The sequence below is a fragment of the Mustelus asterias genome, chromosome 18 (assembly GCF_964213995.1).
Source record: "Mustelus asterias chromosome 18, sMusAst1.hap1.1, whole genome shotgun sequence".
Classification (NCBI taxonomy): Eukaryota; Metazoa; Chordata; class Chondrichthyes; order Carcharhiniformes; family Triakidae; genus Mustelus; species Mustelus asterias.
The window spans coordinates 65,537,194-65,555,563 of record NC_135818.1 but is presented as its reverse complement, the minus strand read 5'-3'; the positions used below and the strand labels follow the sequence as shown (position 1 = coordinate 65,555,563).

The 18,370-nt window shown below is 42.1% G+C and overlaps 1 protein-coding gene across 1 annotated transcript in view; it reads right to left on the bottom strand.

Moving 5' to 3' along the window:
* Window positions 1-18,370, bottom strand: part of lrrc9 (leucine rich repeat containing 9) — a 125,733-nt gene that overhangs the window by 9,503 nt on the left and 97,860 nt on the right. Inside the window, exons 23-27 of the mRNA XM_078233126.1 lie at window positions 17,068-17,176; window positions 15,564-15,703; window positions 11,680-11,813; window positions 8,848-9,065; window positions 4,278-4,346 (exon numbers count right to left, since the gene is read on the bottom strand). Of these exons, the coding sequence (XP_078089252.1) occupies window positions 4,278-4,346; window positions 8,848-9,065; window positions 11,680-11,813; window positions 15,564-15,703; window positions 17,068-17,176 (670 nt within the window). The remainder of the gene's footprint in view (window positions 1-4,277; window positions 4,347-8,847; window positions 9,066-11,679; window positions 11,814-15,563; window positions 15,704-17,067; window positions 17,177-18,370) is intronic.

The window sequence follows — 18,370 nt, the reverse complement described above, 5'->3', positions numbered from 1 at the left end:
CTCGGGTTCATAGAATGACTCCATTGATGAACCAGAAGGAGCCATTCAGCCCACTGAGTCTGCACAGACCCTGCAATATCTTGCCCAGGTCACCCCCCCCCCCTCCCCCCAATCCACCGAACTTTGACATACTTGGATTGCGGGGCAAAACCGGAGCACCCAGAGGACACCCATGCAGACATGGGGAGAATGTGCAAACTCCACACAGTCACCCAAGGCCGGAAATGAACCCAAGTCCCTGGCGCTGTGAGGCAGCAGTGCTATCCATTGTGACGCCCTCTCAAGGTACGTTTATGGTTGGACAAAATGTTCTGCTAGTCCATTGATAGCAGGATGATACAGTGCGGAACCAATATGTTGAGTACCATTCTCTTGCAAAAAACATATGAATTCTTATGGGTCAAAATGGCATCTGTTATTACTTGCCAGTTGTTCAGGGAATCTAACCTGATTAAATACTTCTCCTAGCTTCTCGATAGTCTTCTCCGATGAAGTAGATTTCATCACAGGTGACCTCTGGCCACTTTGGGTGAACATCCACCATTACCAAGAACCTATAACCTTCAAAACGTCCTGCCAAGTCCACATGCATTCACTGCTAAGCCTCTTCAGGCCATTCCCATGGATGCAGCGGTTCTAACGGTGGCATGTTTCTTACCTTTGCACAGGAAGAACATGTTCTGGCTTTCTCTTCAATTTCTGCATCCAGTCCAGGTCACCAGAAATAACTTATTGCTATCTCCTTAATACATATGATTCAATGGCCCTCATGTAACTTCTCCAACACTCACTTTCTCTAAGGTGACGGAATGATCACTCTGAGCCTTCATAGAAGACATTCCGATTGTACTGACAGCTCCACTCTTCTGGAGCAGTATGGCTTCAGGTTAGGGCAAGGTCTTCCCTCGTAATAACAAATCCATCACTTCTGAGAGTACTGGCTCACTCCAGGTATGCTTCCTCACCTATCTGAAAGTGACTGGTGTATTGTCCACTTGTTCAGCATTCAGCTGCAGAATGCCCTGGCTTTGTACATAAATAAACCTGTTGGACTTTAACCTGGTGTTGTGAGACTTCTTACTGTTTGTACATCAGTAACATACATGAATCTCGAGATTCTTGGATGTCGATTCAGCAGACAATTTTTGTATTAACTACACAAACTCAATTGCTGAGCTTCCTTTGTACTGAATTTTATTGAAGTAGCCACTTTCATGGTCTTTTTCAGTGTAAGGATACTTTCGTTTAGCAAACATTTCTGGATTGCCTCGCTGCGCAGTCCACAGACAAATCGGTCCCAAATTATGTCATTTAGCACATCTCCAAGCTCACAATATTTTGAAAGTCTTTTAAACACAGCGAATTACACAATTGACTCTCCTTCTTCTTGGTTTATGTTGTGGAACCTGAAGTGCTCTGCAATCACCAAAGGCTTCGGCAAAAAATGTGCTTGCAAAATATCTATGATCTGTATATTCGTTTTAGTGCCTGGCTTCTCAGGTTGGACTAAACTATGGAAGAGATAAATGTCTCCCCCCCCCCCCCCCCCAAATCACACTCAGGAAAGTGGGCACCATAATATCTTCAACTATTTTCTTTTCCTGCGCAAGACAGTCAAAACACTCAGTATAGGAGATCCACCACCGCTCCACATTTTCATCAAATGGTCCCATGATGCTGAGAACTCCTGCCATTTTTTTACCAATGAAGGTTTCCCGCATGTGCACTTCACAACACTTTTCCAGAGCACATACGAAAAACTTATTTTCTAACATTTCGTTTTCCTGACTTTTCTCGGTAAATTTCTTCATCCCAGGTGGCTAGCAGCATCCTTCGTTGTCCTCATTTTTTTGTGTTGCATATTGGAGATATGCTGTACTCAGGATAAGAGAGCCTTATTTACAGGTGTGTGTTCACTTACCTGGCTGCTTCTTCTCTGCCCGTTTCCCCGCACTAGTGACTTGTGATGTCACTTCCGGTGAATACACAAATACATTAACACAGCAGAGGAAAGATCAAGTGTAGAATTGACATGCTGTACTTGGTTGAAGTCATTAGGTTACATTTTAGCTTCATTTGAAGCAATGTTTAAAAGCAGCATCTCGGCCTTTTGGCTAAGATGCAAATGAGATCAAGCCTTGGAGGAGGTGCAATGCCTACTCCAATCAGCTTGGATCATGTAGATCAAGCCCAAGACTGGAGGTGAGAGCCCTGTCTTGTCAGCTTGGATCGGGAATGTCTCATTTGTTGAGACTCTGAATTGGACTTGATTTCATTGAATTGGATTTTTAAAAAATACATGAACACAGCAGAACTTCAGGAAGCTAATAAGAATTAATACAAATACATAATACTCACCACTCTCTGGGTGAAGATCCTTCTCTTCATCTCAGTCTTAAATGGTCTACCCCTTATCCTCAGACAGTGACCGCTATTTCTGGACTCCCCTGCCATCAGAAACATCCTTCCTGCATCTATCCTGTCTAATCCTGTTAGAATTTTATTGGTTTCTATGAGATCTCCCCTTATTCTTCTAATCTTGATCATCTCCAGTTGCCCTGAGATGGTGGCCATGGGGTTTCTTCTCAAACTATTGAAATTATTTGCGCTATTCAGAGGGCAGCTAAAAAGTAATTGATGTGGGACTGGAGTCACAAGGAGATGAAAGCAGATAAGGATGTCAGATTTCATTCCCTAAATGTTTTCAATGGCAATTCAAGATCATTTTTATTGATCTCAGCTTTTATTTCCAAATGTTTTAGAAACCAAATCTAATTCTTAAACAGAGGCACTGAGCATTTCTTTTAGGTTGTGTTTTTTCTCACATGAAGGAGTAATGTCTATTTTCAATTTTTTTGCCATCTTATGAGGTCTTTTGGTCAGTGTGGTTTAGTGAGCAGGAATACAGTTTATTCTCGTGTTGCTGCCAATGTTGTTCGGCAGCCATTGCTAGAGTTATGGTATGAATTTTCTTTCGCTTTCATTTTCCATCCACCTTCCCCGCTCCACCACCTCATCACAAAGACGTGGGAATGTAGACAAATGTAGATTACGTGGTACAAACTATTGGAAAAAAATGCAGACTTTTCCTACCATGTAATGGCAGGACTAACATAAAACAATTTTGAAATCTGTCCTCTTTATCAGGTAAATTTTGACTCATGAATCTTAAAGTATTCCAGGTCTGTATGCAACTGGACACTGGTAATATCCAGTTAGTTTTACACAGAGGAGGCAAGACCAGATGCAGTAGAACAGATGGAACTATTACTTGTCCCGTCCCCAAAATGAATTTGTTCAAAGTAGCATTTGGGACAGAGTTGCATCCCAGTTTCTTGTTTAGTTGGCCTCACTGCCCCTTTCATACTTCGCTTCAGAGTGAAACAATTTGGGATTCTTATCTCTTGGCAATATAATCAAAGGCTGCAATTTTCTGGACCTGCATACAGAGGACGCAAATCTCTTTATGACCGCTAACTCTTGAGAGGAAAATAACAGAATTTGCATTGGGAAGATCTCAGAATGAGATCTTTCCCATCCCCTGCCAGTGATGTAATCAGGTTCACACCCTGTGAGGACATGAACCTGATTCCCATCAATTTGAATGTATTTAAACATAACACTGTATCTTTCGGGGACTTCAGATGTCACATTGGCGGGAATGACTACTGCTCTCCAGCAGTTTGAGATGACCATGCCAGGGGCGTGGAGGCCAGTGTAGCTCCCGGGTGGTCAGAGACATGGCAAGGGAGGGGAGGAGGGGGCAATTTCCAGCAAAAATGAATGGGGGGAGGAAATTGCTGGCGATGATAAATGGCAGGCGGCAAAATTGCTGGCATGGATGGATGGTGAGGGGAGTGGAGGACCCAATGTTTGTGGGTGGGAGGGGGAGGGATGGGGGAGTCTGTCTTTCAATTTTGACATTGGGGTGCCCTTTAAATAAGGCACTCCCATCTCTGTGGATCTGGGCTTACTGGCATCTTTAGGCCCTGTCCCTCAAGAATAACAGTGCAGAAGCTGCCCCCATGCTTTTCTTTTGATTTGGAGGGGAAACCTGAACACACCTGTTTTCAGTCAGAATCTGACTCTTTGCCATTTTTTGGAAAAAATTCCACCAAAGTTTAAATTTTGTTTATAGATAAACAATTGTTGCTAGATTCACCATTTGAAGTAAAGGGTTTGTGGAAAGGAAAGTTTAGGTACAAAAGAATTGTGATCAAACAAGATAATTCATCAATTTGTAAATTATACAAAACATACTGGATCATAATACTTACAGGATTTCCAGCAACTGAAAGCTCTGTCATATTTGGAAGTGAATCGAGTTTTTCCAGTTCACCTATATCCTGTGCAAAATAGACTATTTACTTGGAAATAGTTTAATTACATATAGAAGGACATTTTACGATGTCTACCATGACAATATCTCAAATCATAAAATCCTGGATTGATATACTGTTGAATAAACTTCCCCACATTGCCACTAAATGGACTTGCAAGGTGCACACATATTTTGCCATGAGTTCATTCAGCCCTTATTCCGTATGTTTCACTTTCATGGCCTTTCGGCTTATACATTTTACACCTTTTTACACGCAAGTTTTAAAGTTTTCCAAGTTTGTATTTCCTTTAGTACGGTGCACAGCAGTTTATAAAACTTTTAATACATTCAGAAACCAAATGGAATATAAAGTTTTAAAATATTGCAGATGCTGGAAATCTGAAATTAAAATGGAAATGCTGGAAATACTCAGCTGATCAGGAGGCATCTGTCAATTTCAGGTTGCTCACCTACTGTCAGAACTGAAATAAGTTAGAGTCAGGAAGTGTTTGAGGAGTTGAGGAATGGTCCGAAGTGTCGTGTAGGAAATGGTCCCTTTGGAGTGTAGAAAGATAAAGGGAGAGAAAGATGTATCTGATGGTGGAAAAAGCTGAAGGTAGCAATGATGGTGGAAGATGAGATGTTAAACGTGGAGGCTGGTGGAGTGGAAGGTGAGGCCAAAGGGAACTTTAACTTAAAAATAGGTAATTACAAGGCTATAGAGACAGAGTTAACTAATATGTAACAGGAAAATAGGTTTAAAGGTAATATGCTAGAGAAAGAAATATTAGCAGATATTTAAGGATATATTTCATAACTTTCAACAAAGATATATTCAATTGACAAAGAAAGATGCCATGAGAAGGATGCAGTATCTGTTACTTACGAAGGAAGTTATGGTATAGTCATATAGATCAGATTGAATGAAAGATGCACGATGCTACAAAGATTAGAGTTAGCCAGAAAATTGGGAAAACTTTAGAAACTAAAGAATGACTAAAAAATGAGGGAGAAATTGGAGTTTGAAAGAAAATTAGCAAGAAGTATAAAACCGTAAAAGCTTCTACAAATATGGAAAAAAAAGAGTAGCTAAAGTAAGTGTTGGTCCCTTAGACGGTAAGTATGGGAAAATAATAATGAGAAACAAGGAAATGGCTAAGAGATTAAATATTTTGTATCTGTCTTCACAAGAACAGTACAAAATTAGGGGCTGGATATTACGCTGAGGCCAGGCTCCCCACAGTCCAGTGTAAAGTTCGGGGTGAGCCCAACTCAGCTTAGCCAGCACGAGGCAGGCGCTCGTCCAGTTGAAGAGGGCATCCCACCTCATAGAGTTGTCAGCCGATCAGAGACCGGCAGCTGTGTACAGAGGCAATGTCAAGCAGGAATGGTGGCCACTTCTGGTACTGCAGGTAAACCAAGGAGGTGAAGTTTGGTGATGGACCCCGATATCGGGTCAGGCCTGTTGGGTTCAGGCTGACAGCACACAGCATAAGGGGGAGAGGGGCATTTTGGACAGGGCAAAAGGGTGGGTGGACATGGGGGAGGCAAATCTGTGGAAAGGAGAGCCTCTGGTTGACATAGGGTACCAGGGGAGGAGGCCTTTCACTGACCAGCAGTCTGTAGGGTTAAACTTTCTGTGATACCCACCCGATGCAGGTCTCAACCACTGCCAATTATATCAGAGTGGTAATGGGATGAAGCCCTATATTAGGCATTAATTGTCCTTAAATGCACATTAATAGGGCCTGGGCAGGCAACTCTCCATCACCTATTTGGCTGCCTGTAAAATCAGAGATGGGGGTAGTGGGGTGGATCAGGAGTGGGTACACCAGTGTTGGCACAGCACCTTCTTTTATGGGTCACTATTCCCAGAGAAAAAGTACTACGAAAGCTAATGGGACAAAAGGCTGACAAGTCCCCTGGATTTGAAGACCTGCATTCCACAGTCTTAAGGGAAATTGCCACAAAGGTAGTGGATGTGCTGGCTTGTGATCCTTCAATATTTCCTGGATTCTGGCGACGTCCCAGCAGATGAGAAAACCACAAATGTAATGCCATGGCTGGGGTTTTATGGCTCTGCCAGTGTGTCTCCCCCTGGCAGATGTGGTGGGCTATTTAAATTGCCATTTACTTTGGCAGGTGGGGAGGAGCCATAAAATCCTGGCCCACTATTCAAGAAAGGAGGGAGACAGAAAGCACAAAACTATATGCCAATTAGTTTTTGGGAATATAGTAGAATCCATTCTTAAGACTGTAGTACCAGGACATTTCGAAAATCAGGTGGAGTCAATACAGTTTTGTGAAAGGAAAATCATGTTTGAAAAATTTATTACAGTTCTTTGAAGATGTAACAAGCAGGATAGATTATAACGGCACGGTAGCACAGTGGTTAGCTCTGCTGCCATTGCCAGGGGACTTGTTAGCTTTACAGCGTCAGGGACACGGGTTCGATTCCCGGCTTGGGTCACTGCCTGTGTGGAATTTGCACGTTCTCCCCGTGTCTGCGAGGGTTTCCTCTGGGTGTTCAAGTTTCCTCCCACATTCTGAACGTGTGCTAGTTAGGTACATTGACCCGAACAGGCATCAGACTATGGTGACTAGGGGATTTTCACAGTAACTTTATTGCAGTGTTAATGTAAGCCTTACTTGTGACTAATAAATAAACTTCACTTTACTTACTAAGGGAAACCAGTATATGCAGTGTGTTGAATTTCCAAAAGGCATTCAATAAGAGGCTACATGAAAGATGACTACACAAGATAAGAGCTCATGGTGATGGGGATAATATATCAAATTAAATTAAAGAATTGGACAACTAACATGACACAGATTGTTGAGATAAATGGGTCATTTTCAGGTTGAGAAACTGTAATTATTGGAGTGCCGCAGAGGTCAGGGCTGTGGTCTCAACCATTTATGATCTATATTAATAACTTGGATGAAGGAACAGGTTTATAGACGAATTTGCTCATTATACAAAGATAGGTAGGAAAGCAAGGTTCGAAGAGAATACAAAGAGTCTGCAAAGGGATACAGATCGATTAAGTGAGTAGGCAGAAAATGGCAGATGGAGTATAATGTTGGAAAATGTGAGGTTGTCCACTTTGACAGTAAGAATAGAAAGCTAGAATGTTACTTAAATGGAGAAAAACTGCAAAATGTTGCAGTACTGAGGGATCTGGGCGTCCTTGTATATAAATCACAAGAAGTCAGCACACAGGTACAAAGAGTAATTAGGAAGGCAAATGGAATGTTGGCATTTCTTGCAAGGGGGAATAGAATATAAAAAAAGGAAAGTCCTGCTACAGCTGTGCAAGGCATTGGCATCTGGAGAACTGTGAACAGTTTTCATCCTCAGGAGAGATAAACTTACTTTGGGAGTAGTTCAAAGAAGGTTCACTCGGTTGATTCTTGGAAGGAAGGGTTGCCTTATGAGGAAAGGTTGGGCACGTTAGGCCTATATCCACTGGAGTTCAGAAGATTGAAACATATAGGCTGGGCTTTTTTCTGAACCCACTTGATGTGAGCAGGAGCGGAAAATATTGCAAGAAGTGCAAAGTTGTGTTTTATGTCGGCATGAAAACATGACGTGATTGCCCCTCATCTCCACCCTCCCTTATCCTTATCCTGATCCTGATGTTCAATGTTGAGACCATCGTTACAATAAATTTACATATCATCATCAGGCCTGTACACCAGAATCATAACCCTCGTCAAAAAATCCATCCATGGCGGCATGATGGCAGAATGGCATAAAACACGGCTAGTCTTCATACCACCCTGACACTGGGACTACCCAGGCATCAAGCAGGCAGTACCCTGGCATTAAAACAGGTATTACCCAGGCAGTGGACAGGTGGTGCCCGCCTGTTGTCTGGTTTGTGCCATGGGTGCACCTGGGTGAACTGGTTTGCTTGCCGTGCACTGGGGCAGCCTTTTATCAAGTGTCTGAGTTGATGGCACATGAATCAGGGGCTGCCCCATCAACAGTACATCATGAGACCCATGACAAAGTTTTTTAAAAAAAGTTTTGCAGTATATGGTGGAGAAAGCTGCCATTGCCATCAATGGCTTTGACGTCACTTTTCCCACCCAACCTCAGCTGATAATGATACCTTGGTAAAACTCATACTTCTGAATCAGAAAATTGTGGGTTTAAAGCCCACTCTAGAGATTTGAGCACATAATCTAAACTGACTCTTCTTCAGTGTTGTAGAAATAAGTACATGCTGAACTGTTAGAGATGTCATCAATCGGGGTGACAGTTGACTTCCATTCTGTTATAAAAGATCCCATAACATGAACTGAAGAGGAGCAGGGAAGCTCTTACTGTGACCTGGCCAACAGCAAGAGATAACATCACTAAAGGAGGTTACCTGATCATTGTTGTTCTGGAACCTTGATGTATGCAAACTTGTTGCTGCATTTTCACATATACCAAAAAAGACTTAATGGACAGTAAAATGATTTAATATCTTCTGAGGACATGAAAGGTGCTATATTAATGCAAATCTTTTGTTTACCTGGATTTTGTTTGCACCAAGGAAAAGTCGCTGCAGTTTTACCAATGGAAATAAGTTGTTAAGATCACGCATCCTATTCTCTTCTAAATGGAGCTCAAGAAGAGCACTTTGGCCCAAAAAAGAGTTCTCATGGATCATTCGGACTCTGTTTCGTTCCAATGACAATTCAGCAAGGTACTGAAGGCGATCAAGCCCCTCAATCTGACTAATAAAATTGCCTACAATGGAAATAATTGAAATGAGTCAAATTTTCTATATAACACACATTTAAAGAATGCATGCATCCACTCAAATACAATTTAATTCCTTCAGAGTGAAGGAGACAGGAAGTACAGGATTTAGCCAATCCATTTTCCCCAATTGCTAAATTTCACTCAGGACACTCAAGATTATTTTCCTTTTGTCAGAACATGCAGTGAGTACATAATTGCTTTAGGAAAACTGGACAAGGTGTTTCAAGTGATCAACATCACAAGTTATAGAAAGTACATGCTGCATAGTTAGTTGTCAACAAATCATATCTAATATTGCAGATTCCTGGAGCTTTCGCAATTGCCTTTGGAGGTCAAAGTGGAAATTTCCAAGGTTTGATTTGGAGAGGGATGTAATGGGGTGCAGGCAAACAGTATGTGTGCTCCTGGTGTTAGTCTTTTTGTTGTTTTTTTTCATGTCAGATCAAGAATACAACATTTGAATGTTAAAATAGTGGTTTGGAAAAATTGGAGACGAAGGGCCCGATTTTACCATCAAGTTGCGCTCTTTTTCGGGCGCAAAAACTTGATAAAGTTGGGCATGAGGCGAGTAGCACAATCAGCTGCCACCTCCGCGCCAGTTCCCCCTTTATCAAGGCCTGAAAATGGCCACGATTGGCAGCACGCCTGAAACAGGCGTGGTGCATTTGCATGCATTTAAATTGACTTAATGGGCTGCACGCCCAACTTTACTGGCACTTCCCCCTTTACCAACATGTTCGCCCATCCAGAATCGGCACGAAACAGATATGCTCCATATAAGTCCGATTTGGGCGCTCTATCAGTGAGGGTTAGTGAGGAGCAGTGCCGGATTTAGACTTGGTGAGGCCCTAAGCTATATAAAGCTTGGAGGCCCCTTGTTAAAAAGTTACACCAAAAAGTCTCACAAAGGTGCGTACCAAAACAGGACCTTGGGTCACCACAAAAAAATTGAAAACATAATTATGCTTTTTAATTATTTAATAGCAAGGTATTTTCAGTGAAAAATACAAATTATTTTCAAATGAATGCATTTACTGATTACATATTTATCATTTGGCTGGCTTGATCTCTCTCATAGATTTTGCTAATTTTTTGAGTTGCGCTTCAAGCTGGTGCTTTCTTTTTCTTTTCTGGTATCCGCTCTTAAAGGTTCTCTTCATTGTAAACCTTCTGAAATTTTGTGAGGCCCCTGCGGATTGTGAGGCCCGAAACTGTAGCTTGTTTAGCTTATGCCTAAATCCGGCATTGGTGAGGAGGTAAGTGCCGAGTGTCCAACGGCTCTCGGGGAGCGGGCGGGGGGGGGAGCGTGGAAAGGTGGATCCGTTGCCACTCTGCTTGAGATTGGTGGGACGGAGGGGGGGGGGGGGGGGGGGGGGGGTGAAAGTGGAATCTGCTACCAGTCTGCCCGTGATCAGTGGGGGTGAAAGGGGGTCCACTGCCACTCTGCCTGTGATCAGTGGGAGGGAAGGGGGTCTGCTGTCACTCTGCCTGAGATCGGTGGAAGTGGGGGGGGCCACGATCGGTCTGGGTGGCAGGGTTGTGGGGGGGGGTGGGATAAGGGGATCAGTAATGTTGTGGGGGTGGGCATTGTCTGTGGGGGCCAGGGGGAGGCATTAACCAGTCCCGGAGGGATGTGGCAGGGGAGCAGCATTCTATCACTTGTTTTCTGCACATGCTTTGTTGTAGGCGCCGATCGGAGCTGCAGGGTTTAGGGCGTGTTAAGCCCCGCCCACAGGCTTGTGCAGCGTGATTCGGAATCGCTGATATGTTTGCAGACAGAGTGCGTATGGGGGCATCTCAGAACGGGTCTAAAAGTCAGATCTGAAACATGCCCAGTTTCAAGTCCGCCCAGCATTTAGAATCAAATTGGTAAAATAGGGCCCTAAGATTCATGCAAGAAATATTCCTTTTTTATTCTTGTCATGGAGGTGGGCATTGCTGTCTAGGCCAGCATTTATTGCCATTCCCTAAATACCTTGCCCAACATTTACATTTGGCTGTGAATTCCAGAATCTTGACCTAGCAACTGTGAAGGAATGGCATCATAGTCCCACGTTGGGATGGTGTGCAACTTGGAGATGTTCATGTTCCTGTATGTATGAGGCCCTTGTTATTCTAGGTGGTAGAGGTCGCAAGTTTGGAAGGTGCTGTTGAAAATGTATTGGTCAGCTGCTGCAGGCATCTTGCATATGGTACACACTTCTGCAACTGTGTGAACCAGTCATGGAGGGAAAAGTTTATGGTGTTGGCTGGGATGCCAATTAATCAGGATGCTTTGTCTTTGTTGGTGTTGAATTTCTTCAGGGTTTTGGAGCTGCACTCATTCAGTGATGAGTATTCCATCACAATCCTGACTTGTTTCTTGTAAATGATGGAAAGGCTTTGGAGAGTCAGGAGCGAGTTACTTTCCACAGAATTTTTAAAAATTCATTCACAAGATGTGGGCTTCGCTGGCTAGGCCAGAATTGATGTAATATCAGAGACAAAGGTTTCACTGCAAACTATACAACACAGCTGCAACTTTATGCATTATTTGAAAAATAATACAAAAATAAATTTGCTTTCATCACGAGTTTAGTGTGCAGGTAGTTTTATTTACCTTCCAAATGCAGCACTCTCAAATTTATGAGTCTATTCAACTGTAGCTGAGCCAGGCTAGAGATGCCATTGTATCCTAAATGAAGTACTTCCAAACTTTCCATAACTGGAGGGAGGCTTTCATAACTTGGGTCTCTGCTTTCAAAAAGGGAGGCAGTGATTAATTATGCAGCAAAATAACATTTTGGCTGGAAATTGCTATCAATAAAGCAGTAAAAATTGTATATTAAAATGTTATTTGGGTGAATTAAAGTACTTAAATTGCAGGTTCCAGAAGTCTTTAGTTCCAGTAAATTTTCCTCATTCATTTACAGGATATGCGCATCTCGAGCAAAGACTGTATTCACTGTCCATCTCTATTGCTTTTCAGAATATGGTGTTACTACTTTTTGATAATTAGTGGCTTTTCAGGCCAATATGTAGGCAATTAAGGATCAATTACATTATTGTGGTCTGGACACTTAGACCAGGCAGGGTATATCTATATGTATATATATATATATATATATATATATATATATAATATATTTTACGACAATCCAATCCTGATCCTGGCTCTTTTCTAGATTTATCTAATTGAGTGAATTTAAATTCCCCAGCTGCTGTGGTGGGATTTCACCTCATTTCTCCAGCTCATTAGTCTAGGTCTCTGGATTGCCAACCATTAACATAAACACAATGCTATTGTGCTCTACCATTGAAGACAGCTGAGTTTCCTTATTGACAGTACGCATTTATTATTGCTTTCTGCTGTTCAGCTACTGAGGTGCAGCAACTGAGCTTAATATTAGCATACCGACACTTACCATGATTGATGCATACTCTTGCAACTAATAGGATTTAGTAATGAAACATACGCACACAACATCTGAGTATGTCATCAGTAAATTCTTAAATTATTTTATTTATATTTGACTAACATTGTAAGTAATAAGAGAGAATTAAAAAGTATAACCTTTCAAATTTTGGTCTGTTGCCTCAATTAAGAAACACCGCAGATCAAAGAAAAATGATGGCATTGTTACAAAATTCACATATTGGAACATGCATTTCGATAAGCAGCGATTCTCTATAAGCAGCGTCACCGAGATGATTCACACATAAGTTGAAAACATTTCTGGCAGATTTCCATAGTGTGATGGCAAGACTCTTGTGAGACACCTCATCAAATACCTTCTCAATATCTATATACACTATACCTAACATATTTCCTTTATCTACACAATTTCATAGTAATTTCATTGCAGTGTTAATGTAAGCCTTACTTGTGACTAATAAATTAACTTTTCATCACCTATTCTCCAGTAAATCATTTTTCAACAAATCTGTCCACGCAACACATGGATCTCGTATTATGGATTTTAAAAGATTACCCTCATCTGACGCTAGACTAACTGGACATTAGCTATCTGGTCTATCCTCTCCCTTCTTGACCAAGGGCTTGTCATAAGCTCTATATTACTGACAATGGGGAGAAGTGGAAAATATTCAATTGCTGGTGTGCTAGGTGCTGGGAAATGAGCCAGACCAGGTGCTAGACTTGGAAGTTGGTGTGCATTTTGGTGATAGTGACCACAATTCGGTTACGTTCACCTTAGTGATGGAAAGGGATAGGCATGAACCTCGGGCCAGTGGTTTTAGCTGGGGGAAGGGTAATTATGAGGCTATTAGGAGAGAATTAGGAAACATAGGTTGGACTAGGAGATTACAGGGACTGGGAACGTCCGACATGTGGAGTTTTTTCAAGGAGCAGCTACTGCGAGTCTGTGATAGGTATGTCCCTGTCAGGCAAGGAGGAATTGGTAGGGCTAGGGAACCGTGGTGCACCAAAAAAGTTTCTTTGTTGGTTAAAAAGAAAAAGGAGGCTTATGTTCGGATGAGACGTGAGCACTCGGGTAGTGCACTAGAAAGCTTTAGATTGGCTAAGAGGGAGTTGAAGAGCGAGCTTAGAAGGGCTAAAAGGGGACATGAGAAGACTTTGGCGGATAGGGTTAAAGAGAATCCTAAGGCGTTCTATAGGTATGTCAAGAACAGAAGGTTGGTTAGGGCAAGTTTAGGGCCAGTTATAGATGGCAGAGGGAAGTTATGTGTGGAACCGGAGGAGATTGGTGAAGCATTGAACCAATATTTCTCTTCGGTGTTCACGCAAGGGGACATGAATATAGCTGAGGAGGACACTGGGTTGCAAGGGAGTAGAATAGACAGTATTACAGTTGATAAGGAGGATGTGCAGGATATTCTGGAGGGTCTGAAAATAGATAAATCCCCTGGTCCGGATGGGATTTATCCAAGGATTCTCTGGGAGGCAAGAGAAGTGATTGCAGAGCCTCTGGCTCTGATCTTCAGGTCGTCGTTGGCCTCTGGTATAGTACCAGAAGATTGGAGGTTAGCGAATGTTGTCCCATTGTTTAAGAAGGGGAACAGAGACTTCCCCGGGAATTATAGACCGGTGAGTCTCACTTCTGTTGTCGGCAAGATGTTGGAAAAAATTATAAGGGATAGGATTTATAGTTATTTGGAGAGTAATGAATTGATAGGTGATAGTCAGCATGGTTTTGTAGCAGGTAGGTCGTGCCTTACTAACCTTATTGAGTTTTTTGAGAAAGTGACCAAGGAGGTGGATGGGGGCAGGGCAGTGGACGTGGTATATATGGATTTTAGTAAGGCGTTTGATAAGGTTCACCATGGTAGGCTTCTGCAGAAAATGCAGATGTATGGGATTGGGGGTGATCTAGGAAATTGGATCAGGAATTGGCTAGCGGATAGGAAACAGAGGGTGGTGGTTGATAGTAAATATTCATCATGGAGTGCGGTTACAAGTGGTGTACCTCAGGGATCTGTTTTGGGGCCACTGCTGTTTGTAATATTTATTAATGATCTGGATGAGGGTATAGTTGGGTGGATTAGCAAATTTGCTGATGACACCAAAGTCGGTGGTGTGGTAGACAGTGAGGAAGGGTGTCGTAGTTTGCAGGAAGACTTAGACAGGTTGCAAAGTTGGGCCGAGAGGTGGCGGATGGAGTTTAATGCGGAGAAGTGTGAGGTAATTCACTTTGGTAGGAATAACAGATGTGTTGAGTATAGGGCTAACGGGAGGACTTTGAATAGTGTGGAGGAGCAGAGGGATCTAGGTATATGTGTGCATAGATCCCTGAAAGTTGGGAATCAAGTAGATAAGGTTGTTAAGAAGGCATATGGTGTCTTGGCGTTTATTGGTAGGGGGATTGAATTTAGGAGTCGTAGCGTTATGTTGCAACTGTACACAACTCTGGTGCGGCCGCACTTGGAGTACTGTGTGCAGTTCTGGTCCCCACATTACAGGAAGGATGTGGAGGCTTTGGAGAGGGTGCAGAGGAGGTTTACCAGGATGTTGCCTGGTATGGAGGGGAGATCCTATGAGGAGAGGCTGAGGGATTTGGGATTGTTTTCGCTGGAAAGGCGGCGGCTAAGAGGGGATCTTATTGAAACATATAAGATGATTAGAGGTTTAGATAGGGTGGATAGTGATAGCCTTTTTCCTCTGATGGAGAAATCCAGCACGAGGGGGCATGGCTTTAAATTGAGGGGGGGTAGTTATAGAACCGATGTCAGGGGTAGGTTCTTTACCCAGAGGGTGGTGAGGGATTGGAATGCCCTGCCAGCATCAGTAGTAAATGCGCCTAGTTTGGGGGCGTTTAAGAGATCCGTAGATAGGTTCATGGACGAAAAGAAATTGGTTTAGGTTGGAGGGTCACAGTTTTTTTTTAACTGGTCGGTGCAACATCGTGGGCCGAAGGGCCTGTTCTGCGCTGTAATGTTCTATGTTCTATGTTCTATGAATCACAAGAAGAAAATCTAGCTGGCTAAATTGTATATAGTGCTAAGAAATTGATTGCAGTCAGATACCTGTTGCTCCTGGAAAGTCCTGGCTGTCCATAGCCACTGGAAGAGACCTTCTGTTGAAGAATCTGTCTATTGGTCAAATGAAGTTGAGGCTTTTGTCTTGGTAAAATTGTCTCAATGTGGTTGTGGTTTAAATAAAGCACCTTCATAATAAGTAAAAAGAAAATTTATTTTACAATATGTCAGACTTCAGTTCTGTTACTATATATATATTGTTGCTTTCAGATGGTCTGGGAAATACACAGGATACAATCAGATTGGCCGGTGGATCTGTAGCCCCAGCAGCACCAGATGAGAGCAGTGGCCACTGTTGGAGTGGCAAGCAGTCCTGAGGAAGAATTGAAATTGTCTCTTGGACTTAGGTGACTCTGGGTATTTTGGGTGGGCAAAGCAGTGAGGAGGATGGGCTTGGGGCTTCAGATTAAAGAAACTGGAGTTGGGGGGGGCAAGGAACCAGGGACAAAGGGGGTATCATCTTGGAAGGGACCCCCAAAGGAGGTAACCCCCTTTCCTGCCTGCCAGCAGTCCATGCAGCAGAAGCTTCCAGGCTATTCACCATGCTCCCGCCTTGACAACAGAATGCAAAATTGTGGCAGAGGGGGATTGGGGCCCTGAAATGGCAGTTAATTGTCCACTCAAGAGCTTCAATAGCCCTAAGGATGGGCCGCCTATCTGGCACCTTACCTGGCCCCCATAATATGAGGGACAGGTGGGGGAGTGGGTACGAAGATGACAGGCTGGCAACTCACTTAATTTTAAGGTTTCACAGGGATCTCTGGGCATGTCAAAGACTGTAAATGCATATCTTAAAGAGAAAGCTCCTACGTCCCCCAAGATATTCAGGTTGACTTTTTACCAGTAGCCACAAAGTCAAAATTCCATAGACTCACTGCACATCTGCCATTGCCATTCCATCAGTGTCATGTCCTTTGGCCTAGAGGTATAGGTCACTGAACTGGTAAACCACAAACCTCTGAGGTTCCAGGTTTGAACCTCATCATGATGGATGATGAAATTTGAATTTGAATTCGGAAATAAACCTGCCAGGTGGCAGGTCCACAGACCATATTTACTGCCCAGTATATTAAATCATGGCAATCCTATGACTGAACAGGCTGATGGGAGAAATACACCTTTGGTACTGAGTGAACTGCAGTACGGAATGATCAATGTTACATTATAAATACATTAAAGGATGTCTATTTCATTGTACCAGGACTATGAATTTTTGAGCAGTGCTTATTTACCATTGAAATACTGCATCAATGTATTCTAATTTATGTGCAATGTGAGCTATCCAATATTGCTGTAATAAAGATAATTAAGCACATAAGGAGGTGGAAATAATCCATGCACTTCATATATTTCTGTTTATAGACCTGGCTAGTGAGCTACAGAATCTGATTGGGCAGTATGTTGTTGACATCACGACTATGATTTATAATTTACCACTATATTTTGGGAAAAAATGGAAGTTATCTTTAGGTAACTACAAAAAAAAACTCACTTTGACACGAGGGAGATAGACAAGACCACTGAAGGATGTAAGATTATTGTGTTCCAAGTTGATTCTTTGTAAACGTCCAAATTTCTCTGCAGGTCCAAGATCTACAGATCTGATAAGTATAAGAAAAGACTTTAAATAGCAGTACTTATGTTGTAACTAAGGTCACTGATGCTACATTTTAGTTTTTCCAATAGAATCATTGTATTTCTTGCTAATTACATAGAATGTTTCAAATAACACAGAAACGGGTCATTTTTATCCAATTGATCCATGTTGGTGTTTATGTCACAGATGAGCAATTTTCCTAATCTCATGTCCATCTTGCTTCCATATTCCTTTATTCCCTTTTCTTTCAACCAACTATATAACCTATTCTTTAATGTTGACTTGATCTCGGCTCAAATCCAGTGATACATTCCACAGCCTCGCAATACTCAGAAATATTTCTCCAGCTCTCTGCCCTATTTCTCTGTGCATTCTATGCCTCTTAACATAAAGTACATTATTCCATTAGCTATTTTAATGACTTCATCCACTTGAGGTGCTGCTTTTAAGCCTTATTAAACCAGTACTCCAAATCCTTCTGCACTTTTATGTGTAAAAACGTAAAGAAGCAGATAATGATCCAAATCACACAGAACACAAGACAAATGGTGGTAAAGAGGCTACTGTAATGCAACTTAGACTTGGACATAATAATTTATTGAGATGAGCTATTATTATTACATTTATCATTTTATTACATTCAGTGTATGATCAGTATGTATGAGCGCATTTATGTTAAAAACCCCAAGGTATCTATCATATGGTTAGAAAAAGCTTGGTTACTTAAGAAATACTATCAAATCGTATTTTTGAAAATGCATTTTCAACAATGCAGGTATCCATACTTAGGATGAAAAATATACATTTCTTTGGTTTCGCAAAGATAGTGGAAAACATAGCCCATAAAAGAATACACGAGCAAGTTCACATGAGTGTTTTAGTAACAGGAGGAGGAGGAGTGATGCAGTGATTCTAGGATTGTGAAAAGAAGCAGACAAAGGGACATTGTGTAAATAGAAGGACTAGAGGTAGTTTGGAGCTCAGGAAAAAGCAATATGAGATCTAAACTAGAAACATAGAAACAAGAAGCAGGAGTAGGCCATTCAAGCCTGCTCTGCCATTCATTTTGATCATGGCTGATCATCGAATTCAATATCCTGATCCCCCTTCCTCCCATATCCCTTGATCCCTTTAGCCCTAGAGCTATATCTAATTTCTTTCTAATAGAAGCAATGTACCCTCCTTTTTTTGTTATGTG